This window comes from Gossypium hirsutum, chromosome D06, assembly GCF_007990345.1.
Source record: "Gossypium hirsutum isolate 1008001.06 chromosome D06, Gossypium_hirsutum_v2.1, whole genome shotgun sequence".
NCBI classification, from domain to species: Eukaryota; Viridiplantae; Streptophyta; class Magnoliopsida; order Malvales; family Malvaceae; genus Gossypium; species Gossypium hirsutum.
In genome coordinates, this window is record NC_053442.1 from 64577367 (window position 1) to 64603781 (window position 26415).

General features: G+C 33.1%; 5 protein-coding genes and 1 non-coding gene across 7 annotated transcripts; 3 read left to right on the top strand and 3 right to left on the bottom strand.

The window, feature by feature from the left end:
* Window positions 1-7560: 7560 nt before the first annotated feature.
* LOC107923221 (uncharacterized) lies at window positions 7561-9786 on the bottom strand. The gene is made up of 3 exons (XM_016853436.2): window positions 9054-9786; window positions 8711-8783; window positions 7561-8304 (listed from the first exon to the last, which is right to left on the bottom strand). The coding sequence occupies exons 1-3, from the start codon at window positions 9657-9659 to the stop codon at window positions 8267-8269; spliced, it is 717 nt and encodes a 238-aa protein (XP_016708925.1). The 5' UTR covers window positions 9660-9786; the 3' UTR covers window positions 7561-8266.
* LOC121218760 (U4 spliceosomal RNA) lies at window positions 7737-7887 on the bottom strand. Its single transcript, XR_005915237.1, has one exon. It is a non-coding gene; the product is annotated as a U4 spliceosomal RNA (small nuclear RNA).
* Window positions 9787-12862: 3076 nt separating the features above from the next.
* On the top strand, window positions 12863-15981 carry LOC107922888 (probable disease resistance protein At1g52660). Of its 2 annotated transcripts, none has more exons than XM_016853092.2 (2): window positions 12863-13221; window positions 13578-15981. In XM_016853092.2, the coding sequence occupies exon 2, from the start codon at window positions 13585-13587 to the stop codon at window positions 14737-14739; it is 1155 nt and encodes a 384-aa protein (XP_016708581.1). In that variant the 5' UTR covers window positions 12863-13221; window positions 13578-13584; the 3' UTR covers window positions 14740-15981. The 2 variants fall into 2 exon arrangements, with proteins under 2 accessions (XP_016708581.1, XP_016708582.1); XM_016853093.2 differs by having other exon boundaries at window positions 12884-13221; window positions 13581-15981.
* On the top strand, window positions 14742-16046 carry LOC107923508 (probable disease resistance protein At1g12290). The gene has a single exon (XM_016853704.1). It carries the CDS (start codon window positions 14742-14744, stop codon window positions 16044-16046), a length of 1305 nt encoding a protein of 434 aa, XP_016709193.1.
* A 2951-nt stretch (window positions 16047-18997) lies between these two features.
* Window positions 18998-19745, top strand: LOC107923507 (disease resistance protein SUMM2-like). The gene is made up of 2 exons (XM_016853703.1): window positions 18998-19236; window positions 19367-19745. The coding sequence occupies exons 1-2, from the start codon at window positions 18998-19000 to the stop codon at window positions 19743-19745; spliced, it is 618 nt and encodes a 205-aa protein (XP_016709192.1).
* A 3562-nt stretch (window positions 19746-23307) lies between these two features.
* LOC107923505 (uncharacterized) lies at window positions 23308-24291 on the bottom strand. The gene has a single exon (XM_016853702.1). It carries the CDS (start codon window positions 24289-24291, stop codon window positions 23308-23310), a length of 984 nt encoding a protein of 327 aa, XP_016709191.1.
* Window positions 24292-26415: the final 2124 nt, after the last annotated feature.

The following is a 26415-nucleotide window of genomic DNA, read 5'->3' on the forward strand; positions in this document are numbered from 1 at the left end:
TTTTTATTTCGCAGTTTATAACAATCTGCTTTGACGTGACCTAACTTTTTACAATAGCGACACCTTTTGTCTCGTTTCTTTGATGCTACCAAAACGGAAGCTTGCCTATCTGCTTTGCTATTCAAACCAAACTCATTGTCGAGTTTGTCTCTACTCAACAAATGACCCTTCACATCTTCGAACAAGAGTTTGTCTCTGCCATAAATCAGGGTCTCCCTGAAAGACTTGTATGAAGAGGGTAAAGAGCACAATAATAATATAGCTTGATCTTCATTGTCAATATGAACCTCAACGTTCTTTAAATCATTTAAAAGAGTAATGAATTGACTGATGTGATCTTTAAGAAGCTCACCTTCGTTCATGCGAAACGTAAATAGACGTTGTTTCAACACTAAACGGTTAGCCAGAGACTTAGTCGCATAAAGAGTTTCTAACCTTTTCCACAAGGCGAATGAGGTCTTCTCCATCAATACCTCCTGCAATACTCTATTCGCGAGGCACAACTGGATTGCAGACAAGGCCTTTTCATCAAGCTCTTCCCATTCTGTTTGATTTAGATTCTCAGGCTTTTTCCCTGTAACAACCTTTTTCAAGCCATTTTGAGCTAGAATTGCCATCATCTGAACTTGCCACAGATTGAAATTTGTCTCACCATCGAACTTCTCAATTTCAAACCTTGTTGCTGCCATCTCTGACCGGGCTGATCTATGAAAGTTAAACTAGCTCTGATACCACTTGTTAGGATCGTCCCGAATAAGCAACGAACAAGTAAAAATAGTAGAAGAAATTGAGAAGATGAACACACAAATTTAACGTAGAAAAACCCCTCAAAAGAGGATAAAAAACCACGGGCAAAGATAATTTTACTATAATGGCAAAAGAATGAAGAGTACAAAAAGATGGAGATAAAAACTAAACCCCGAAAACCCAAAAAACAAAGAACCCTCAAACGTAAACACAAAATTCTCTGAATGTGTTATGAGTTCTAATCTAATGGGTGTCTCTTAATTCTAAGATTGTAAAGGAGCCTATTTATAGGCTAAATTAGTAAGTCAAATAAACTATACTAATAAATGCTAAATATATTATACTAATACATACTAAATTTTCTAGAAAGAAAATATATTTTTGTTTAACTTGACTTGCAAGCAATCTCTTAGAATTTGGGTCACACAATTCTAACATCATAAAAGCTTATAATAATCTTTAGTACTAAAAACACGAAAATCTCGACAAAAACACACACACACAAAAAGGAAAAACATCTTCTTTTCTTTTTCTTTTTCGTTTTCCTTCATTTATGTTATTTCCATCCTCAAAACACTAAATAAAACTTGATGAATACATAGGTTAGGATGTATGTTGTGGTTTAATTACACTAGATTTTTCAAAACTGTGACGAAATTTTTGAATTAATGTTCAATTCTTAAAATATTTTAATTGAGTCAATAGAACATTAATATCATATGAATAAGATCTTTTGGTTAATTTAATCTTGGACTTTAAATGTTAGATCGGATATGATGTAGAACATATTTAAAATATGTTAATCAAATTTTAAACACATATGTACTTATTGTATAAACAATTTGGATTTAACGTATTGGAAAAGGAAAAAAAAAGATTTCTCTTAATTTTTAATGACATTGTTTTAACAGTACGTTTGATCCAACTTGTCCATACTATAGGCGTACATGCAATGGCGTATCTCGACCCCCATAAAATGTAAAATTGACCATTTTCCCTTTAAAAAGTTTAAAATTTTAAATTAGTAAAGGTAAAATTACACTTTGACCTTCCTAAAAATGATAAAAATTTGATTTAAACCTTTAAAAATTATAAAAACATAAATTATTAAAATTTTAATTTTAATTTCCCCCCCCCAAAAAAATATTTTTTTGGCTTCACTCTTGTATACATGCGCTAATTTTTGATCAAGTTGTTTTAAAGATGCTCCATGTCAAATTCGATTTGACATTTAACACCCCACTAAGCTAATAAAATGACCTTATCGATATAATATTGATATTTTAAATATTTAATTGAAATATTTTGAAATTTTAAGATTAATTTAAAATCTAAATCATAATTTAAAGATACTTGATGTATTTAACCATATATATACACACATATAGAATAAAACAAAATTATATTTTCCAGAATAAATTTAGAATTCTTGCTTCTCCATTAGACTAAAATGTTAACTTAAATTTAATCAATATACTTAAAATACGTAAATAAAAAACTTAAAAAAAAGAGTAATATTTAACATTCAAATTCCAGATTTGAAATGTTGGATAGTATTTATGATGTTAAATTTTTTTTAGCTTAATTTCCTATGAAGTTTGATTTCAATTTTGAAGGTGGAAATGTATACTTTTTTTTTTGATAGATTGAAAACCAATAATATCATATTTGCCTTGAAGTCTCATGCATGATTATAAATCAAAATCAATACCAATCAATTAAACATATTCGGATGTCACATGTTATTAAGCAACAAAGTAACGTAAAGACGTATCAACAAACTTAACAGAATACAAATCATACATGGATCATTAGCATACATTAGACAAGAGCACATTACGTTTTGACATATCTTACTTACTTAGGTTCGGTATAGTAGACATACGTACAAATCACAAGTTGTTCATCATCAGACCATATGATATCAAGTTATATAGTCTAATTCTGATCATATGGACCCTACAGTAGGTCTACGTTCGTTTCGAATGACGCTTATAGCCCAAGGGAAATATTCCAATTATTGGTCCACACGCCCGTGTGGTTTCACACGGCCTGGAAAGCTGACCTGTGTGACTCCACACGACCTGACACACGCTTGTGTCACTTGCCTGTATGGTCCTAATTCGCAAACAGTGAGTTACATGGCCTAGACACACACGCCCATGTCATTGTCCTGTGTGAACCCTGTACGACACACAACCACACACGGTTTGTGCACACACCCGTGTGCCTACAATTTTGTGAACAGTGAGTTACACGGCCTATCACATAATCTGACTCACGGTTGTAGGGCCCACACGGCCTAGCACACAGCCGTGTGGCTTCGACAGTCTCATTTTCTGATGACTAAAATTCAAAGAAAAAGAGGATTTTGATACCCACCTGATACAGATTTGATGCAAAAGTGACAAGGGTGAATTCCTGTCCCTAAAACTGTAACGACCCAAAATCCGTGGGCACTAGAAAAGTGTGTGTTATCGGGCCTCCGTCTTAGTAAACTGAGTCATAAATAATTATTAGAAGTAATTATGAGTTTAGTTGAGTGATTAATTAGGTATTAATTAGGTGAATTTAGTCTAATTAAGAATAATTAGGAAAAAGGATCAAATCAAATAAAGAGTGAAAGTCTAATTATAAATTAAAAGAAAGTAAAAAGGATTAAAATGTCAATTAAGCCATTTACATGGAAAGAGGCGGCATATATGCATTAAATCCAAGATTTTATTTAAGTTATATATAAATATTATATGTATATAATTATAATAATAATAATTATTATTATTTATTTAAATTGTAATTTATATTAATTGTACTATTATATTATGGAATAAATTAGAATTAAGACAAATGTATGGTGATAAGATGGTACAAGTGTAATAATATATATATACACTTGTATTATAATTATTATTTACTTAAAATTTAAGTAAAAGATATTAATAAATAAAATAATTATATTATGAGATTTTTATTGATAAACAAATCAAATTGTGACAATTGTATGGTATTGATGGTGTACAAATGTGAATATATAATTAAATATTTAATAGATATTTAGAATAAAAAAATAATATAATATAATAATAAAATGAATTAAGCTAACAAATAAAAATAAAGTAAATGAATTATAAAGAAACAAAAGAAGAACAGAAAAAGAAACAGAGAAAGAGACGAAACAGGGGAGAAAGAAAGAAAGAAAAAGAAAAAGGGAAAATAGGGTTTTTAAAGCTTAGAGTTTAATTTGGTAAGTCAATCAAGTCCTTTTCTTTTAATTTAGATGTTTTAGAAGTTTTAAAACAAAGTTTTGTTAAAAATAAGTTGAGGTTTTGGAAGTTTATAGATTATTAATCATGGTTCATGTTGAATAAATGTTAAATTAGGGATGAATTTGATAGAAATTTTGATTAGAATTGAATAAAGGATTGAATTGTAAACTAAACTATAAGTTTTGAGTTTTTGGGATTAAATTGAAATAAATTCGAAATTATGAAAATATGAACAAAATTAGATAGTTAAAAATGAGTTTGGCAAGAAATTGAGTAGCAAGAAGGTATGAATTGAGAAAGAAAAATATATAGGTTTAGTTAGGATTAAATTGAAATTAAAGAAAAAGTTAGATAAAAAATTCAGCTATTAAATTGTGTTGTGCTAATAATTATGAAAATTATCTTAATTTTTTTCGTAGCTAATATCGCACCCGAGGCATCTACGAGTTAAGGAAAAGAAAAAGTGGACGAGGAATAGACACGAGAATCACGGTTTGTATCACTATAATTCAAACTTTATTATTATTAAGTGTTTAATTTGCTAATTATGTGTGGTAAGTATTTTAAGGTAAGTGTTTAATAAATGATGAATTTATAATGTAGTATTGAAATTGAAACTGATACTGAACTGAATTATGGAATGCTGGATATTGTTTTGATTACTGAGTGAATTGTGAAAATACTGAATATTGTTATGTATATTGCATTGAATTGTGAAATTACTGGAGTAATAAATTACTGTAATACTGTGAAGCTGATTGAAATAAGGAATTTATAATTGATACTGAACTAAGATGAAAAAAATTGTACTGAAAAGTGAATTAAATACCCTATTAACTAGTCGGGCTAGTCGGATATAGTTGGCATGCTGTAGGATATGGAAGAGTATGGGGTATTTTCCGGCTTACTGATCAGGCACTTATGTGCCGACTACTATTACTGTTACCGATTCGGCACTTTGTGTGTTGAATACTGTTACTGTTACTGTTATAGATTTAGCACTTTGTGTGTTGAATACTGTCATTGTTACTGTTACTGCTACCGTTACTGATTACTGTTTACTGGTGTGTTTGGTTGAAATCCGTGTATCCGCCGAGTCTGAGTCAAGTTAATAGGGATAAATGAAATAAATTTACTGATAAAACTAATTTCGAATGATATAGTATATGTGAAAAGTGAAATTTGAAATAAAGAAATAAGAATGGTATATATATATAATTGATAATATTAAAAGATTGAATTGTTTATTTGTAGTGATAATTGTAATGAAAAGTATGTGTGTGATTTAATGTATTTAATTATAAATTGAATTATAGTGATATCACTGAGTATATGCATACTCAGCGTACGGTTGTTTCCGTGCGCAGGTTGTAGAAGTCAAGTACTGAACCAGCATCTAAAGCCAGACCCGACTTCAGCAAACTTTTGGTGATGTATATTTTCTTTTGGTAATGTGGCATGTACATAGGATGTGTATAAAGGTTATTACGTTTTAATATAAATGGTTAAAAATGTTAGTATTATAAGTTTATGAATTATAATGAAAGAAGTTTATCTATTTTTATTTAATTTAGTATAATGTTAAATTTGAATTGATATTATGTTGATTAAGTCGATTAGAAGGTATTTAGAATAGGAATTGAGAATGTGAAATGAATTGGTTGAATTGGTTGTGATTGGAAATGATATGGTTTTAATTGCAGGGGGTTTTATGTAAAAACAAGCAGAAATGCTGCCGAAATTAAAAAAAAAATTTTGAAGTACTCGAACGAGTTTCATTTCCCTTTTAATTCATGTTTGAAACTTCGAAAGTTTATTATAGGGACTTAGTTATACAATTATATTACGACTGATATTTTATTATGAATTATCCATGAATTGTTGATATGTCTAGTAATGCCTCGTAACCCTGTTCCGGCAATGGTTTAGGGTTAGGGGGTGTTACAAAAACGACATTACAACGACAAATTAGACAACATATTCACCCTCAAAATACTAAGATTAACGTCCGAGATTGAAGTTACGTTGAAGAACGTTCGACACAAACTTTAAATCGAACTTATCGGTAATAAATTAAACTAGAAAGGAGAAGTCCGACCTCGTACTGAATCAATTTGGCATAACAGAGCAAAAAAGGAAGGTAGTTTGAAGAGAAGAATCAAAACGAAGAAAAATAAAGAAATAACGGAGGAATGGTAGAAACAGAAAATGGAAATTTAAAAACAAAACAAAACAATGCCACCAACCTAGAAGGTTTCTAGGAAGTTTAATTAACCAACTAAAACTAACTCACAAAGAAATTCAAAAATAAAACATTCCTTATTATTTTCACTGTAATTCAAACACAAGATCAAAAAAATACATAGAAACTTAACCATTGAACCAATTGGCTCATCCTTATAGTTAATTAACTGAATTTAACTTATAATCCACATGTCCAAAGATAAGGGTTTAACCAAAAGTAGCAAAATTTCAAGAGATAAAATTCGAACCCAAAACCTCACATATATAACAAGAACACTTAATAACTGAACTAAATCAATTTACTTATCAAAATTCTCCAAAAATCTAAACTCAAAATCAAGGGATAACCATTCTTGGTTTCTAAACTTGAATTTTGAAATTTGAAAAGTAGATAGACTAAAATTGTAAAAATGAAAATATAATGACTAAATTCCAAATTTACGAAGTACATAGAAACTTATAGCATATTTTAACTTTAATTAAAATATGTAACTGAAGTAGAGGTGTTTGTGTGTTAAATCGAATACTTTTTATTGCTGGAAAACCGATTACTAAAACATAAGTCGAATTGTTTTTGTTTCAGCTAGGCTCCTTCGTTGGCTTCAATCAAATGACATCAAGACTTTCTATTCTGTTGTAGGATGCACCCTCTGAATTATCTGGAAGGCTAGAAATGAACTCATTTTCGGGAAAATTGACCCCAATCCTTTGAACGTGATCAATAGGATCAAGGATTTGCATTCTTCTATTCAAACACTCCTACAGCCTCTCAACCAAGACTCCTTAGAGCACCAATTTTGGGAATGCAGACCCCCCACTGGACTCTTTGCCTTCGCATCATCTCAGGAGCTAATAATAGCCTGATAAGTGGAGCTGCGATTGTACAAAAGCATAACAGCTCACAATTGCTCTCTGTTAAAAGTTACAAATAGGCAAGCAAACTACAAGCCAAGATCTTACTAATACGGTCTATTCTTTTGATTCTTAAGACTCACAATGTCACCTCTTACAGTTTTCTCAAGATGGATTCAAAATGGGGCATCATCGTTGAACGCACCACTGTAGGATGAAAGCTTTTTCCTGCTATCGAGAGCCCGCTGACAATCCCCAACTTAGAAAGGTGCGTTATTCTTCTACAACTTTTATTAGACGTTTCTTCTTTGACAATGCACCAAAAAGAACTGAACAACCAAACCGAAAAAACAAGTATCGATCGATTGAATTACGAAGTATTAGACTCGATGACAGCTGACATTTAGTAGAAATCGAAATCTAAGCAACAGAGCAGAACTAGGAATTGTGCTTGGTTTAAGTCCAGATATGAAAGCTTTCTATTGCTAAATGATTCCCACATCGCCTAAGAACCTACAAAGACAAGCATCTAAGAAAATCGCCATATAATCTCGTGCGGCAAGAAACATTTATTCATGATTCATATACTTGAAGAAAATAAGAAACCTCTGAAACTAGAAATTGTAGGGCTTTACCCCGAAGGGAGCCCTTCCAGAAATTCTCGAAGGCCAAGGCTGAACCCAGGTCTAAGAGGGGGTTTGGAAATAGTTTTCAACCAGCAATAGACGCGCCTCGGTTAGAACCTCATTAGCTGCGTCATTGCCCCAAGCGCAAAGATGCCTTCACCTTGCGCATTCTCTCTCCTTTTATAACATGTGCAAGGGTTCTCATCTTATTCACCAGCCTATGTGGGACTGACTCAACATAATTACTTAGAAGAATTCAATCCATTTGGCATTTGTGATTGAAATGGTAATAATCCTTTGATTGAACTATGTAACTTTTGGTATAAATGGGATTCATTTTACTATTAAATACCCATAAAATTATAGGAAAAATCCAATTTATAAACATTCATCATTGCATCAAAATCATTTATATATGTATATGTATGTATTCAAACACGCTTTCAATATTTACAGCTCTGCAACACTGATGAACCTTTCAGCTTCCACAGCACTGTTCCAATGCAAATCCAATCCGGTCCACATTCGAGTTCATTTCGGATATCCACCTACTGTTTCCAAGTCCATTTCTGAATATATAAAACCCTCAAGTTAGCAAAATCAGGTGGTAGAACACTATTTCTGGATATGTTTCTCCGATTTGGTCATGAGTTTTGGGCATGGTTATATGCCGAATCATAAATATTTTCAATTTAAAGAGTCCTTTAAAAATTACATTTAACATCCTTATCTATATGTATCAAATATGAATACTTCATAAAGATCAAACAGTAAGAGTAACATAGATTTTTGGGCATGAAGCTCTGTAAACAACTACACATATTGTGTTTTAATAGATGCTCCAACTCATCACTTTTTCTTTTGAAAAAATTGTATTTATGACATTTATGTTTGATACATATTCAGATACGATGAATATAAAAAGACTACGATCTAATAAAATAAAATAAACTTTATGTCGAAATACATCCTTACCTGGATGGTAACAATTTTGACGGATGATAGCTTGATTGGTTCTATTTATCACAATTTCACATAATATTTTTGCCTGTCAAACATTCACAACAAATTGAATTCACCTTAAAAAATTAGGTAGAATGCAAAAATATAGTTAATCAGAAGATCAAAATAATATAGTTGGCTTCGCTTAATCGAGCCAAAATAGGCCAATAATAAGAATTCTTATAAAAGTTCTTCCATTAACTTAATAATTTTTTCTATAGTTATTCCATCTATTAATTCGAATAAAATCAAATTAAGGGTCCTAAGAAAGAAAATATACCAAATTAAAAAGATAAAGCATTTTATCGTTATTTACCTTCAAAGGGAATTTAACGAATGAAAAGCCAAGCCAGCCCACAACTTGCGTAACAGTATCAAAGGGAACAGTCCCTCTAGCCAAATCTTCCAGCATATAAACGACGTCGGAAAACACCTCAACCCCGTTAAGCTCAAGCACTGCCTCCACGTACGACGAACCCCTCGCCCTCACGTGACCGTGCTCCGATGTCACGTGCCCCAGTGTCTTCCCTCTGTACCCTACCGCCACCTCGAACCTGGTGATATCCATTGAATACACATCCCAATTCCTCACTTTCAAAGTCATCACCAAAGATATATCCACTGCTACGATCGGAGCTGTGTGAACTTGCATGTGGTTTACGTGCAACCGTGCGATCTTAACTTCGGGATCGGAAGGCCAGAAGATGAACAACAAGGCGGCTAATAACAACAAGGAGGCCGTGTATAGTACCCGACGGTCACGCCAGTGGAGTCCACTCAGGTGGTGGTAGTATGGCGAAACAACGCAGTTTTGAATCGGCAGTTTGGGTGGCAAAACGGCTGCATGGTAGTGGGACGGCGATGGGGATTCGTTTTCTGCCGATGATCGTCCGATTCTGAAATTGAAGAGAGCCATTAACATTGTGACTGAAGAAAAAAAGTTACTTGGGACTTAGAAGGCTGTGTTTGTAAAGTGTAAGGAAGGTGGGTTCCTTGTTTGCTTCCTCTGTATGATGTTTTTGTCTTTGATTGGAACCACCAATTCTGCTATTCAAATTCCTATTTTCGTGTAGTATTCATTTAAGTACGTTAAAAATTTTTCCCTTTGCTGTTTTATTAAAAAAAAATAGGTGAATTAGTATTTATATATTAAATTAAAGAGTAAATTTGTCCTTTTTATTATAAAATTTTATCTATTTTCACTGTTAAAAATTGGTCTATGTATGTCAGTATGAGGTATACATGACACGTCACATGTAGATGATCATGGGCCGGTCAGGCCTCAAAATAATTTTAGGCCTATTTTTTAGGCTGACTCGGCTCAACTCGAAAAATGAGCTTAAAATTTTGCCCAAACCCAATCCAGATAAAAACACTAAAATTAGAGCCCGGCCCGCTCGTATTGTTTTTTATAATATTATTTTTATATATAAAATATTTTAAAATATAATACATCAGATACACTAAAAACATTAAAATAAATGTTTCTCAAAATAAATATAATTTAACAAGCAACTGCCTCTAAAATAATAGCAAAGTTAATAGTAAAATAATAATTATATAATATCTAAATAACGACGACAAAATAATAACACTATAATAGTAAAATGACAGCAAAATAACAACAAATTATTTTTAAAAAAATTCAAGCAGGGCCCCAACCAACCAAAAGAAGTTTATATGATGCCCAACCCGTTTAGAAAATGGACTTTCTTTTTTGCCCAAGCTCATTTATCTAGTTTATATTTTTGTTCAAACCCTCCTACTTTTCGGGTTAAGTAGGTGGCCCGGCCTATGATCAGGTCTAGTCACATGTCATTATTATTTAATTATTTTATCAGTCACATACCAATTTTTAATATAAAAAGGACTAATTTACTCATCCTTTAAATAAATAGAGTAAAATACAATTTAACACGTAATATAAAGATCTTTATTATTCTTTCATCCGTATAATATAAATTTCACATGATAATTTATTCTTTATATATAACTTTCACGAGACTATCAAATTCTTTAAAACATTATCAAAATTCATATTCACGACAATCACAATCACGTAATACACACGATATCCACAACCACCACATTAAAATAACCCGCGACGAAATCCACAGTTGTAGGGATTGTAGTCCAGCTCGATCATTTTGATGGATCAAGCATTGGTTTGGCACCATTCTTCATGTCAATGATATTGGCTGGTTTCACAAAATTAATTTTATGTCTATGTATTATTAGTTTGAATGCCAATTTTGCTAGAAGAAATGTTCTTATTATTCAGCCCTTAGGTCCAGAGATGTTGAATCGGTTAATCGACCTAAATTATCATTAACTGAATTAGTCGATCTTTTTAAATATTTAATCGTTAACCGAACCGAAATTGTTTCAAAAAAAATTAACCAAACCTAACTTTTTTAGTTAATTCGGTCGATTAACCGAATTAACTGAATTTTATATATTTTTTATTTTTGGTTAAAACAAGTAAAACATATAAAAAAATTTAATTGAATTAACTGACCGATAAATTCATACTTCCAAAAAATTAACCAAACCCAGCGACCCTAGATTGAATACTTATATATTATAAAATTATTTATTAAGTTCGATTAATTTAGTTAACCAACCGATTTTAAACCGAATTAACCGTTAACTAAACTTTCAAAAACCAACTCCCGACCAAATTAATTAGGTTAACCAATCAATTAACTGAGTTCGGTTGATTAACTAAATTAATTCGATTTTACCCGAAATTTGCACACCCCTACTTGGATCTAAATAAGAACTTTTAATAATGGGGATTATTTAAAATTTTTATTTAATTAATAGTAAATTTTTAAAAATTAATTTTAAGTTAAATTTTATCAAACAATAGATATTTATTTGAATTTTTTAATGAAAATTAAAAATTTTATAGTTATTTATTATTAAATATCATTTTATTCATGACTCAACTTATAGATTAATTAATTTAAATGAATCATTTAAAAATAAATAAAATTAAATAGTAAAATAAATTTTCTCTAAATCAGGTCACCATAAAAATTTATTTAAATAACCTAAATAATTTGATATCTTAAATATATATATATTGAGACATCACAAAAAAATAATATAACACAATAAAATTTTATACAAACATAATAAAAATTATAAAATACATTATTAATATGTAAAAGTGTACAAATAAAAAAACTCACAAATTTTTTTTCTCTCCCATTTTTCTCTTTTTCATTTATTTCTCTCTTTCTCACCCCCCAAAAAACAGTAGTTAGCACCTACATATAAATTTATTATTTTGAATTATGTAAATGAGATAACCTGTAATGTTAAAGAGTTAGTTTTTTTTTAATATGATTAAATTGATTCAATAAGAAAAAATTAAAGGTTAAATTTATTATTACATTAATTTTGAACAGTCACCGCACTTTCCCCTCAAACACTTTAATGGAAAAATAAATAAGTTCTATTAGTTCGATGATCATATTGAAAATTTTAAAAGTTGAGTAATTAAAAAGAAAATTTAAGCATAATTTAACAACTTGAAATATAGTTTTTTTATGTTGATTATTATTTATTATTAATATTTTTTAAAACGGTAAATCAAAGTATAGCTTTAGCCAAAAAATGTAATGAGTAAACTACACTTAATGTCACTAAATTATTAGTAAGTCTATGATTTGGTCACCTAATTGTAAAAAGTTAAAAAATGATTACATAACTATTCGAAAGTTTTTATTTAAGTTACTAAACTATTCAAAAAAAATTATTTAAGTCACCGAACTGTTAAGTTTTTATTTATTTATTTTAAAGTCGAGCTTTTAGTGATGATTCAGCAAATGGTATAGTGGATCAATACCCATTGATGAGTAAAATAACATACTTTAAATCTAAGTAAATTTGATAGTAAAAAAAAACTGAACTAAAAAAGAGAAAAATAAGAAAAGCTTTCAATTAGTACAAGTAGCGCAAACGGAAAAAATCATATAATAACGATTTTAATAACTTAATGACTTAAATAAAAACTTTCTAATTATTTAATCATCATTTGTAATTTTTTAAAGTTAAATTATCATTTAATCAGTTGACTGATACATAATTGGTGAGGCGTGGGCACCCCATAGGATCATCACATACGTAGCCATCGACTCTAGACTCTAGAGTCAAAATATATTAAAAAAGAATAAGGGGAAGGGATAAGAAAAGCTGTTCCGAGAACTTTTCAGACGACACCAAAATAAGGAAGGTGGGGGAAGAACCCGCTGAAGTTCGAGGATCGAGAGTTTTAAGGTTACTGCCAAAATCTTAACTCTTAGCATTTTGGAACATTTTTTGCTAAAGCGGAGGTCAGTCAACGACGCCGGAAAATAAAAAGGAGATTGTGGAGATGATCAGCAGTGTAAGAAAAGAAAGGAAGGCGCGAATTCAGTTGGTGAAAAAGAAGAAAGGATCGTTGAACTTGGTCCACGCCTTCAAATCCTCCTAAGGTAAACTCACTTCTCTTTTATTTTTTACTCCAATTTAGTAATTTTTTTTGCTCTTATTTGTATGTTTGATCTATTTTATCACTGATAGTATGTTAATTTTTTAGAAAATAAGGTTGTTATTCATTTGCTTTTCTCCCGTAATAATAGAACTATAGAAATGGTGTGCAGGTCTCACTCTGGCTCCTCTTTGTTATTCTTTGGGTTTTCCATATTGTAGACCTTTATTTGTATTCTCTTGGCAAATATATATTATGCATTATATATTTCTAGTTGTTCTTTAAGATCTTAAACTATTCAATTCAATCTTCATTCATCCACAACCTCATTTGTTTCCCCTGTTTTTATATTTTATTTAGTAGAATCATGGGCAATTGCTGCTCAATACAAATTGATTTCGAGAATTTCCTCCTTCGTGGCTGGGTTTGCATTGTTGGCCATGCCAATTACGTGTGCAAGCTTAAACAAACTCTTCCAACTTTATCTGCTGCTCTTCAAGAACTGAGGGCACAAAGAAACGACATGCAACGGGAGGTTGATGTGGCTGAACAACGACTATTGGAGCCATTTGAGCAAGTTCAACTATGGCTTTCAAAAGCGGAAACTATGATAACAAAGGCGGAAAAGTTGATTGAAGATAGCCCTCGACAAATGAACTACTTGTGTCTTGGCAGCTGTGCTTCCAAGAATTTCCTATCTAGCTACAAGTTTGGGAAAAATGTAACCAAAATGCTTCAAGAAATAAATGATCACGTGAGTAAAGGAGCTTTCAAGAAGGTAGCAGAGAGTAAGCCCTCAGCTTCAGTGGTGGTAAGACCCGAAGAACAGCCAATTGGTCTAGAATCCACAATTGAAAAGGTATGGAGCTGCATCGTGGACAAAGATGTGGGGATCATTGGCCTGTATGGCTTAGGGGGTGTTGGCAAGACAACACTCTTGACCCAAATCAACAACAAGTTCAGCACCACGCCAGACAAGTTTGATGTTGTAATTTGGGCCCTTGTGTCTAAAGATTACAATGTCGCAAAGATTCAAGATAAGATTGGTGGGAATATTGGTTTTTGGGATACATCCTGGAAAAGTAAAAGTGTTGACGAGAAAGCTGTAGATATCTACGGGGTCCTGCGAAACAAGAGATTTGTTATATTATTGGATGATTTATGGGAGAGGGTGGATTTGAACAAAGTTGGGATACCAAAGCCAAGCCAAGAAAATGGTTCCAAACTTATTTTCACTGCTCGATCTTTGGAGGTATGTGGTGAAATGGAAGCTAGAAAAAGAATCAAAGTGGAGTGCCTAGAACCTGAAAAGGCCTGGGAATTATTCCAAGCCAAGGTCGGAGATGAAACACTTAACAGCCATCCAAATATTTGGAAACTAGCTGAACAAGTAGTAGAAAGGTGTGGTGGGCTGCCTCTTGCATTAATTACAATTGGTCATGCCATGGCATGCAAGGTGACCACATTATCAACTCTCTTCTTAATGCATGCCTATTGGAAAGAGTTGGAGAAGATTATGTGAAGATGCATGATGTGATCCGTGAGATGGCTTTATGGATAGCATGTGAGCTTGAAGTAAAAGAGAATAATTTTTTTGTAAAAGCAGGGGCTCAATTGCTTGAAGAACCAGATGCTAAGACATGGGAAGGTGCAAAAAGAATGTCAATAATGAGCAATCAGATGAAAGTTCTCAGAGAAACACCTAAATGCCCTAACCTTCGAACTTTGTTTCTTAGAGAAAATAATCTACAAGTGATCAGCGATGGCTTCTTCCAATTTATGCCGCATCTAACTGTTCTAAACTTGTCAAGAAACTATGGTTTAGAAGAATTGCCTAAGGGAATTTCACAATTGATTTCACTAGAATGTCTTGATCTATCCTCAACTGGCATAAGAGAGTTGCCAATAGAGTTGAAATCCTTGACAAAACTGAAAATGTTGGACTTGAGCAACATGCTATTTATCGGGAAGATGAAAATCCCACGACAACTGATATCTAGTTTTTCCAAGTTGCAAGTATTCAAATTGCGGCCGCTGATAAATAGAGATTATCCAGATGAAGAGGAAGACAATGTTCTAAATGGGGTTAATGAAAATCTTATAAAGGAACTGAAATGTTTGCAACATTTGAACGTACTAAGTATACCACCAATCAAAAGCGTGTTTGCTTTAGAAAGATTTCTGAGCTTCAACTTGTTTCGATGCAGCATCGAAACACTAGAGCTGCTGGAGTTTAGAGACTCAAATGTGTTTAATGTTTTATGCTTAGAAAACATGGCACGTCTAGAGAAATTATGCTTCAAGGATTGTGCAAGTATGGAGGAGATAAAAATTGAAAAGCTACTGAGCTCAGTTTCTTCGAATATTAATTATATTTCACAGTTTCACACATTGAGCCACGTTATAATTGATGGTTGTGGCAAATTGACAGACACCACTTGGCTGATTTTTGTTCCAAATCTAAGGTTTCTTTCTATAAGTTGGTGCTTTAAAATGGAAGAAATATTGAGCAAGGGAAAACTTGGTGAAGTTGCAGATAAGGTTGGAATTCCATATCCTAAACCGTTTCTGAAGCTTGAAATGCTCAAGTTATGTGTTCTACCAGAATTGAAGAGCATATACTGGGATGTCCTACCCTTCCCATTTCTGAAACATTTTTGCGTATGGGGTGATTGCTCAAAATTGAAGAAACTTCCTCTCAATTCTGACAGTGCAAAAGGGAATCATATCACCATCGAAGGAAGAAAAGATTGGTGGGAAGAGGTAGAATGGGAGAATGAAACCACTCGAGACATTTTTTTACCTTCTTTAAGATTTCCTCCTTACTGAAATGCACAAAATCCTAAAGACTGCAGAGTGTTTGATGCTTGCGTCCTTTGACATTGTGAGTTGCTATCCTTGTCTATCTTTTTTTTTCAATTGGTTGCTTCTATTTATGTTTATCTATCATTGCATTTTTCCTAAATTATATCAAATCTACTAGGCTTCGAAGTAATAGATTTGTAATTTATTTAAACCTCTCTTTCGAGTCAACACCATTTGAAGTCGATGTTCCTCGAGTTTAAGTATAGCCATGGCTATCCTATGGAACACAGTATAATTACAATCTTTGCTAAGCTACTATTTACATATATTACTCAGAAGGGGAAAAGAATATTATAACATACCCGTATAATTCTCCTACATTTCGGAAGCAGAAGTTTTTGGTGCTTTTGTGCTTCTAAATTTTGAGTAAATAAAGCCCCCTGCTGCAATGCTCTGAAGCGTCTGTCCATGTCTCAAGACAGGAGTCTCATTATCTCAAGATGTCTACATTGAAGCAAAAATAAGAAGACATGCTTCCGAGACTAAACAGTTCATACATGAAATTTTTATGTTCATGTCACATATACTAGTTGAAACTTGATGAATGTATGAAATTAATTTGAGTTACTCCGTCAACGTAATGTGAAATGAAGTATTCGAATTCAATATTTGGGTTGAGTGTCACATGCTGACTCCAACATGGTTAAAATGAACTACTACAATTGGCTCAAAAGAAAACTGTTAATGGAGTTACTTTTTTAGGCATACAAATTAAGAAATTCTTTGCAGGGTTCAAATACAGAATAAACAAACTTCTTCTATACCTTTACACCAAAAAAATTTCTTTTACACTCTCACCTAGATACCATCCTCTCAAAACCCACACACAATTCAAAGAAAATATATTGAGAAAGTACCTCAAAAGCACTTGTCAATCTATCACATGGAGCATCCCATCCGATAAACTTATAGTTGGTCCTTCCAAATCAAGCCCAACAACACCTTAAACTAACATTTATCACCTTATAGTGATGCTAGGCTCGGGGGATAGAGGCTTATCTTCCCCCTATAAATACCTCGAAAGAAAGGGAAAGGCAGACAAAAATACTTGGACCTTATTCTGCCCCAATTTCCGTTTAGTGTGAACCAAACCAACCAACTACCCTCTCTGTGTTGTAGCAAACTAAAAACTTTTTTAAAAAGTAAATATATTTGTATTCAAATGTGTGTAATATATGTATTGCTAAGCTAAAAATAAAACAACCCCATTATAAATGTGACAGTTCGACAAAAGAATGATTAATTTCCCCCAATCAAGTGAGGGTTCAAATTGATGCTTAAAAACAAAAGGCGTTTGTTTTCTCAAACTATATTGTAACCCCCACAGCTGCCATTTTCGTTCATATTCAAAGTGTACAATGCTCTTATCCAACTAAGTTACAGACTATGAGTTTTATATATGCTCAACAATGCTGGTGTCCGTTTCATTGCCACAACGGGTTCACTACACCAGGAACACCGGAATGATGGAGCCGCCACACATCATGTTCGTAGGCAGTAGTAGGAATACCGGAATTATGCTATCTTATTATCTTTACATTTACAAGTGCAGGAGTAAAATTAGATGCTTGCTACATATCTCTAACCAAATAGGTTTAACTTAATAATAGTTTATTAGGATCGTAAAAAGATATTTTCCGAAGTGAACAAATGCCACACACTAAATTTTAATAGCTGATGAATATGTTTAGTAAATTCTCCATTATATGTACCTCGGCACTGTCTTTTATTCTGTTCGAGACTAGCCTACAAACAACGTACATTTCGAGAAGTAAAATGTAATATATTCATTAAAAATATTAAATAAACGACAAAATGGTGTGCTGGTCTCACACTCCGCTTTGCTCATCATCTTTGGGTTTTCTGTATTATGTAACTTTGTTTGTTGTCTATTGGCAACAATGATATATACCATATGTTTTTAATAATTTGTAGTTGTTCCTAAACATCTTAAAGATTTTCACTTTTCATCTATTCACAATATTTGTTCCCTCTGTTTTATTAACAGAAGAAGAATCATGGGCAATTGCTGCTCAATACAAATTGGTTTAGAGAATTTCCTCATTCGTGGAGGGGATTCCATTGTTGGCCATGCCAATTACGTGTGCAAGCTTAAACAAACTCTTCCAACTTTATCTGCTGCTCTTCAAGAATTGAGGGCACAAAGGAACGACGTGAGAAGACAGGTTGATGTGGCTGAACAGCAACTATTGAAGCCATTTGAGCAAGTTCAGCTGTGGCTTTCAAAAGCTGAAACTATGATAACAGAGGCAGAAAAGTTTATTGAAGATGGCCCTCAAGAATTACAGAACTTGTGTCTATGCGGCTGTGCTTCCAAGAAATGCTTGTCTAGCTACAAATTTGTAAAAAGGTGGCCAAAATGCTTCAAGAAATAAATGATCACATGAGTAAAGGAGCTTTTGAGAAAGTAGCGGAGAACCAACCCACAGCTTCGGTTGTGTTAAGACCTGAAGAGCGGCCAATTGCTTTAGAATCCTCAATTGAACAGGTATGGAGCTGCATCGTGGACAAAGATGTGATGGGGATCATTGGCATCTATGGCTTGGGGGCGTTGGCAAGACAACACTCTTGACACAAATCAACAAGAAGTTCAGTACCACACCGAATATTTTTTATGTCGTAATTTGGGCGTTGGTGTCTAAAGATTACGATGTTGTAAATATTCAAGATAGTATTGGTGAAAACATTGGATTTTCTAATAACTCCTGGAAGAATAAAAGTGTTGACCAAAAAGCTACAGATATCTATAGAGTGTTGTGCAACAAGAAATTTGTTGTATTATTGGATGATTTATGGAGAGGGTGGATTTGTATCAAGTTGGGATACCAAAACCAAGTCAAGATAATGGTTCTAAACTTAATTTTACTACTCGATCTTTAGAGTTATGCGGCGAAATGGAAGCTCGAAAGAAAATCAAAGTGGCGTGTCTAGATACGGAGAAGGCTTGGGAATTGTTCCAAGACAATGTTGGAAATGAAACTCTCAACAGCCATCCAAATATTCAAAACCTAGCTAAACAAGTAGCGGAAAGGTGCGGTGGGCTGCCTCTTGCACTAATTACAATCGGTCGTGCCATGGCTTGCAAGACAATAGTTGGGGAATGGAAATATGCAATTAAGATGTTGGAAGTGATGTGCATTGTCAAAAATGGAAAATAAAGTATTTCTGCTTTTAAAATTCAGTTATGATAATTTGCCTAATGCCGCAATGAAATGTTGCTTCCTATATTGTTGTCTATGTCCCGAAGATTATTGTCTTCCCAGAAAGAGATTAATGGAGTATTGGTTTTGTGAAGGGCTATTGAATGAATTTGATAGAATTAGTGAAGCTCAAATGCAAGGTAACGACATTATTAGCTCTCTTTTGAATGCTTGTTTATTGGAAAATTGCGGTGTAATAGGTGGAGAAAATTGTGTGAAGATGCATGATGTGATCCATGACATGGCTTTATGGATTACACGCAAGTTCGAAGCAACAGAGAGTAATTTTTTCGTAAAAGCAGGTGCTCAATTATTTAAAGAACCAGATGTTAAGGCATGGGAAAGTGGAAAAAGAATATCACTAATGAAAAATAAGATTGCAGTTCTCAAAGAAACACCCAAATGCCCTAACCTTCGAACCTTGTTCCTTAGCCAAAATTGAAAGCTTGTATGCTTCGAGGTCGGGCAATAACAAGTTATTTTTGCTGAAGAAAATGATGGCGCTGAAATATAAAGAAGGAATGTCTATAGCTGACCATGTGCTCGAACCAAGAAGTATCCGAGCTATTGGTTCGAAGGCACCGTTGGGATGTCCAGAGCTAGAGTTCGAACCAAGAAAAATGAGTTGCAAATGATCAGCAATGGTTTCTTCCAATTTATAATTCATTTAATTGTATAGGATTTGTCAAGAAACATTGGGTTACGAGGGAATTTCACAATTGGTTTCACTAGAATGTTTTGATCTATCTTGGACTTATATAGAAGAGTTGCCAATAGAGTTGAAAGCATTGACAAAATAAAAAATGTTTGATTAAATGCTAAATTACATATTTTATGTAATTAAATTGGTTAATTTATGAGAGTGCACCACTGATTTTTCAACTTTCTATTGAATTTTATGGGGGGATGCAATTTTCTTGAGATAGAGTTGAGATTGTGAATTATATATAAATGTTATGAATGTATGTTGCTATTAAGAAATATACGAGAAATCATCCTTGTATCTGTGAAATTGAGATTTTCAGGCTAAGCGCCTAGCAGGTTATGTGCCGGTGATTTGAATCGGGTTATAAACCTAGCAGGCTACGTGCCGGTGATTTGAATCGGGTTATAAACCTAGCAGGCTACGTGCCGGTGATCTGAATCAAGCTATAAGTCTAGCAGTCTATGTGCCGTTGAATCTGTTTTAATTAAGTGATTGTATACATTGAATATATATATGTATATGATTTGGTTATTTATATTGGATTAATATATGAACATCTGTTGCTATGTTTTTGAAGAGCATTTAAAAGCTCGAATCTTTGTGTCTGGTAAGTATATATATATCTATGCGTTCGGCATATGTGAACTAAAGTATATATACATATATGTGTGCATTCGGCAAGTGTGGCCGATAAGTATATTTGGAATATATATATGCAATTAATGATGATGTATATAACTTAATTTTTATGTATATAATGATAATACAAGTGATCGTTAATATGTATTTTGGATATGCTATAAACTTACTGAGTTTTAGAAGCTTACTTTGATTGTTTTTGTTTATTTATTTATAGATTTTGGAGACGCGTTACGAGTTCGGGGATCGTCAGCTTAGTCTATCACACTATCGACCGTTCTTGGTATTTTGTATATTTTGAACTCGAACCTATGGCATGTATAGTCTAGTTAATATGTTTAAATTATTTTTTTTATATGTAAATATGAGCCATGCGAAAATGGCTTGTCTCTTTTCGTTTTGAATTTGGTATTAAAGAATATGTTTTAATGGTCTATTTCTTATGCTTAATTTCGGTTTAGTTAAAAATGGCTTGATCATTAGGTTTAAATTTAGTTTTATATATATTCTAGGTTGAATGTTCAATGTGATTGATTTAAATGATTCGACTATGGCATAGGTCTATTTGTATAAATGATAATTAGTATGATTGATAGCTTGATTATATTTCTTGATTGGCTGTGTTTGTTCGGTAATGCCTTGTAATCCTAATACGGCAACGTATACGGGTTAGGGGTGTTACATGTCCCACGCGGATTGAGGGCATTAGTTCGAGCTAGGCTTTTCTAGAACGCAAAGCTACCGGAGTTCTAAATCACGAACGTTTCATTGGTTGTTCGATCGGTAAGGGTTAGTTATTGGACGTTCCATAACTAATTTACACAAGGAAGAGTTGGTGTCTGAGGCATCCTTGGTAGCTATAACTAGCTTATTGGAAAAGAGGAGTTCATCTAATTTCAAGGATCGATTCAAAGACGAAGAAATACCAGTGTCTGAAGCTGGGCTAAGTTTAATTAATTTTCCTTCAAATTTATTTAACTGTTTTTATTATTTTGTCTTTAGCTTTTACTTTTTACGCATTTCATTTATTTATTTCAGGTTTCAAATTTTATCCCCCCGAACCTCTTGGGTACGACAACTGCCCCAACATAAATCTGGTCAAGAGAGTAACAATTTGCAGTAAACTCAGTCTCTGAGAGATCGACCTTACTCCCTATACTGCTTAAATTTGCAAATTAGGCATAGAATTATATTGGTGGAATCGACACCCACCAATGTTGGACTTGAGTTATATGCGCAATCTCAGAAAAATCCCACAGCATTTGATATCTAGTTTTTCCAAGTTGTAGGTATTCAGATTGTGGTTGCCTGGAATTCAACTTTATCCTAATGAAAAAAATGCTTTGAATAGGGGTAATGAGAAACTTATAGAGGAGTTGCAAGATTTGCGATGTTTGAATATACTAACGATAATGATACACAACATATTTTCTCTAGAAAGATTCCTGAGCTTTAACTTGTTACAATGTGGGCTACTTTGTAATTTTAAAGAATCAAAAGTGTTTAATGTTTTATGCTTAGAAAAGTTGGAGAGTCTAGAGACTCTCCGCTTCGACTTTGGTGGAAGCATGGAGGAGATAAAAATGGAAAAGTTTCATACTTGGGTTTCTTCAAGTATTAAACATACATCATGCATTCACACATTGAGCAAAGTTACAATTGCAGGAGGTAACAAATTGAGAGACATGACTTGGCTGATTCTTGCTCCAAATTTAAGAACCCTTTCTATATTTGAGTGTGCAAAAATGGAAGAAATATTGAGTGAAGGAAAACTTGGTGAAGTTGTAGTGTGCTTGGAATTCCATAACCTTAACCATTTCTGAAACTTGAATCACTGCGCCCTCATTTGAGCTAGTCCCCATTTTAACCCGTAACACCAATTCAGCTAGAGTTTTAAAAATAGTATAGATTAATTTTGATATTAACATAATTTTTTTGATGTGAGTTCAAGCGTGGTGAAACATATTTATCTTCTTATTTAAAGGTTGAAGAAGACTTACAATAGATCTAAGTATTATATAAAAAAATTACAAATAAAGAAAGTAAAGGTTTTTTATTATTATTTTTTCTAATTTTAACACAGACTAGCAAGTGATTCATAATGTTGTAACTTGATTGGGAGGTTCCATACCTTTTTATAGAATAATATTCTAGTTTAACACATACAGACAATATTGTTAGACTTTTTCAATAGTCCTGGTCTACAGGCAGTAGTTGTTTTGAATAAGTTGTTAAACCTTCCATTATTTTAGGAGTTAGTTTTGCTTGTTACGTTAATTGTATAGCCTATTTAAAGAGGCTATTTGTTCCCTAAATTATGAGTAAAAATATATTCTTCCCAAAATTATTTTCTTTGATCTGCTGCTCACACAACAAATATTCTGTATGCTGTAAATTATTGATTTATTGAGTAGAAGTACTATTGTTCTTATTCGAGGCCTGCTATTTAATTAATTGTTTGTTATTGTTATCGCAAAAGAATGTTGATATTGTTGTGTCATCCCCTCGTCAGGCCAAAAATCCAAGAAAATAGTTTCTCTTCATCACTCAACCAATGAAAATTTATTGTAAAAGATTATTAGGTTCACAAATGAGGTAATAGAAACATTTATCGATCACAGACAAGACAATTACAACATTATGTTACAATGAAAGTCAATCAAACACGAAAAAGTTGAACATCCTTAGCCTTCAAAGGAGCATAGTCTCCCAGCATATAAACTTCCAGGTGATCCGACAAGGCAGATTTGTCGATGTTTTCGTGGTGGTACGATTTGCAGACAAAGTAAACCACTGTCTGGATGACTAATTGGAAGAGAATCCCCGTGGAAAGCAACAAGAAACAAATGATTGCATACACAACCCTGTTAGCCATGCCCATGTCGGTTCCTTCCACAACCAGCCTCTTGAATGCCATATGGTTTAACCCCATCGCCGGTTGCAGGATAAAAAACACGGCTATCGCCAACCCTAGCTTTCCTTTGATGAGGTTTTTGCTCTTCACCATGGCTGCAAACCCATATGTCTCTTCTAAAACGGATACAGTGGTGGCCAAGTGCCAGATTGTGGCCAAATAGAAGAGCCCCGAGGTGAACAAAACCACTAAAACGGCTAACACTGCAACACCCATAACGTGCATTTGTCCCACTGAAACTGCCCAAATAATCAAGACAAGGGCAGCTACAACGAGATAGAGAAAAATGACAAAAAAAATACTCAAGAAAGTAACAAGCAGCCTCTTCCAGACCTTGGGAACAACGCTTATGATTGTCTTGAACGTGAGTTCCCGGGCTGCATGTATGCAGGCGATGGTGTAAACAACTGCAGCAGTTGAAAGAAGCGAAAAGATGAAAAACAAAGTGAAGTAGACAAAGTTGAAAAGCAAAAAGTAAAGGGCTTCATGGGAGATAAGGTTAGATGAATTCTCGAATTCGGTAGCGTCTGATCGAATACGATCAAGTTGTAATTTGCTTGAGAATAGACTTGAAACTTGCACGTGAACAAGGTAAATGAAGGATAGAGGAAGGATGAAAGCTAAAGTGATATTAGTGAAGAGCTTTCTCCATGATGAGATGATTTTGTAGGATTCCTTGAATATGCCAAAGAACCCTAGAAATTGCATCTCTTCTTGCCCTCTATCCATGCTCTTCTGTTTTTCTACAGTTACTTCTTTCAATGGATTTTGAGTTGGACAGGGGGGGATATTTAAGAAGGGGGGAGATGAGATGGGAAGATTATAGGAAGCTGGGTTCCGATTCCTTTCCATAATAAACTAGTAACGGGTCTCCACATTTTGACTTTTCCACATACTATTATTTAAAGGGAGAATTGAGTTATGGCCACGTGTAACTGACTATTGCACTTGTCTAATGATTCAACTCACTATTGACTATACCAGCTTTATCGTTTCATCAAAATACCATTTCGTGAGAAATATGATATTATAACAGTGTTTTTATCTTTTTTATATAAATTCTAAAAGAATACATAAATATAAGATTTAAATTTAACTCACTAAAGCCTCACTTTTTAGTTTTTATATTAACATTTTTGTTATATAAATTTCCCACTTGATAATGGAAGCTTCCTTGTGTGTGTGTGTGAATAAATGTTTTAATTAATATAATAATTGATTAAACAGAGGAGAGAGTTTCCCATTAGAAAATCCACAAAAGATTCTTTTCCGATACCTTTACTACAGCCCCGCTTTTGTATTAGTTTTATAATATGCTTAAATTCTACTGGAATTAGTGCTCGTATCTTATTGGGCATCCCAATTAAAAGGGCAAACACGCTTTGCTCTCTTTCCGACAAGTTTTCTCATTTCTTCAACTTACCAAATTAACAAGAAAAAAAGAAGAAGCGAAAATTCAAAGTTGGTCACCCAACTTTCACAACTTCTTCATTTACAGCATTGAAAAGTAAAAAATTTGCAAAAAGGGCACTACTGTTACTAACCATTTTCATTTACCGACCTACCTACCATCATCCCCTTCTTCCTTGATCTTCAAAAATGTTTCCAAAAACCACTATTCCAACTATTTATTCATCCGATTCATCAAAAATTTAGGGTCTCTTCAACCCAAATACACTCACTAGTCACCACCACTCTTCGAAAATTTTTATTCATATCATGGGTGTAACATAATTTAGTAAATTGAGTCCTAACTACAATATCGGAGTAGGCATCATTAAAATTTTATAGGATTCAGAGTGTATTCCATTCAGCATTGTTCTGAAATAGTTATGAAGTTGTTTAGTAATTAGTAACAATTTTATACTAAGGACTCAAATAAAATAACACCCTTTAGTGTGATCATATTTCAAATCTATAAATTAGAGAAAAACAAGAAACTGATTAGTTCTTGTAAAAATCAATTTGTGAAATCAAAATGGAGAGAGAGTAGTTTTTGTTGAACTATCTTGAAGAAATGAGGGTGATGAAGAGAAACTATTTTCTTGAAGTGATGTGCATTGTCAAAAATGGAAAATGAGGTATTTCTGCTTTTAAAATTCAGTTATGATAATTTGCCTAATGCCACAATGAAATGTTGCTTCCTATATTGTTGTCTATATCCCGAAGATTATTGTATTCCCAGAAAGAGATTAATGGAGTATTGGTTTTGTGAAGGGCCATTGAATGATTTTGATAGAATCAGTGAAGCTCAAATGCAAGGTAACGACATTATTAGCTCTCTTTTGATTTGTTTATTGGAAAATTGTGGTGTAATAGATGGAGAAGATAGTGTGAAGATGCATGATGTGATCCATGACATGGCTTTATGGATTACACGCGAGTTCGAAGCAACAGAGAGTAATTTTTTTGTAAAAGCGGGGGGTCAATTATTTAAAGAACCAGATGTTAAGGCATGGGAAAGTGGAAAAAGAATATCACTAATGAAAAATAAGATTGCAGTTCTCAAACAAACACCCAAATGCCCTAACCTTCGAACCTTGTTCCTTAGCCAAAATGAGTTGCAAATGATCAGCAATGGTTTCTTCCAATTTATACCTCGTCTAATTGTATTGGATTTGTCAAGAAACACTGGGTTACTAGCGCTGCCTGAGGGAATTTCACAATTGGTTTCACTAGAATGGTTTGATCTATCTTGGACTGGTATAGAAGAGTTGCCATTAGAGTTGAAAGCATTGACAAAATTAAAAATGTTGGACTTGAGTTATATGCGCAATCTCAGAAAACTCCCACAACATTTGATATCTAGTTTTTCCAAGTTGCAAATATTCAAAATGTGGTTGCCGGGAATTC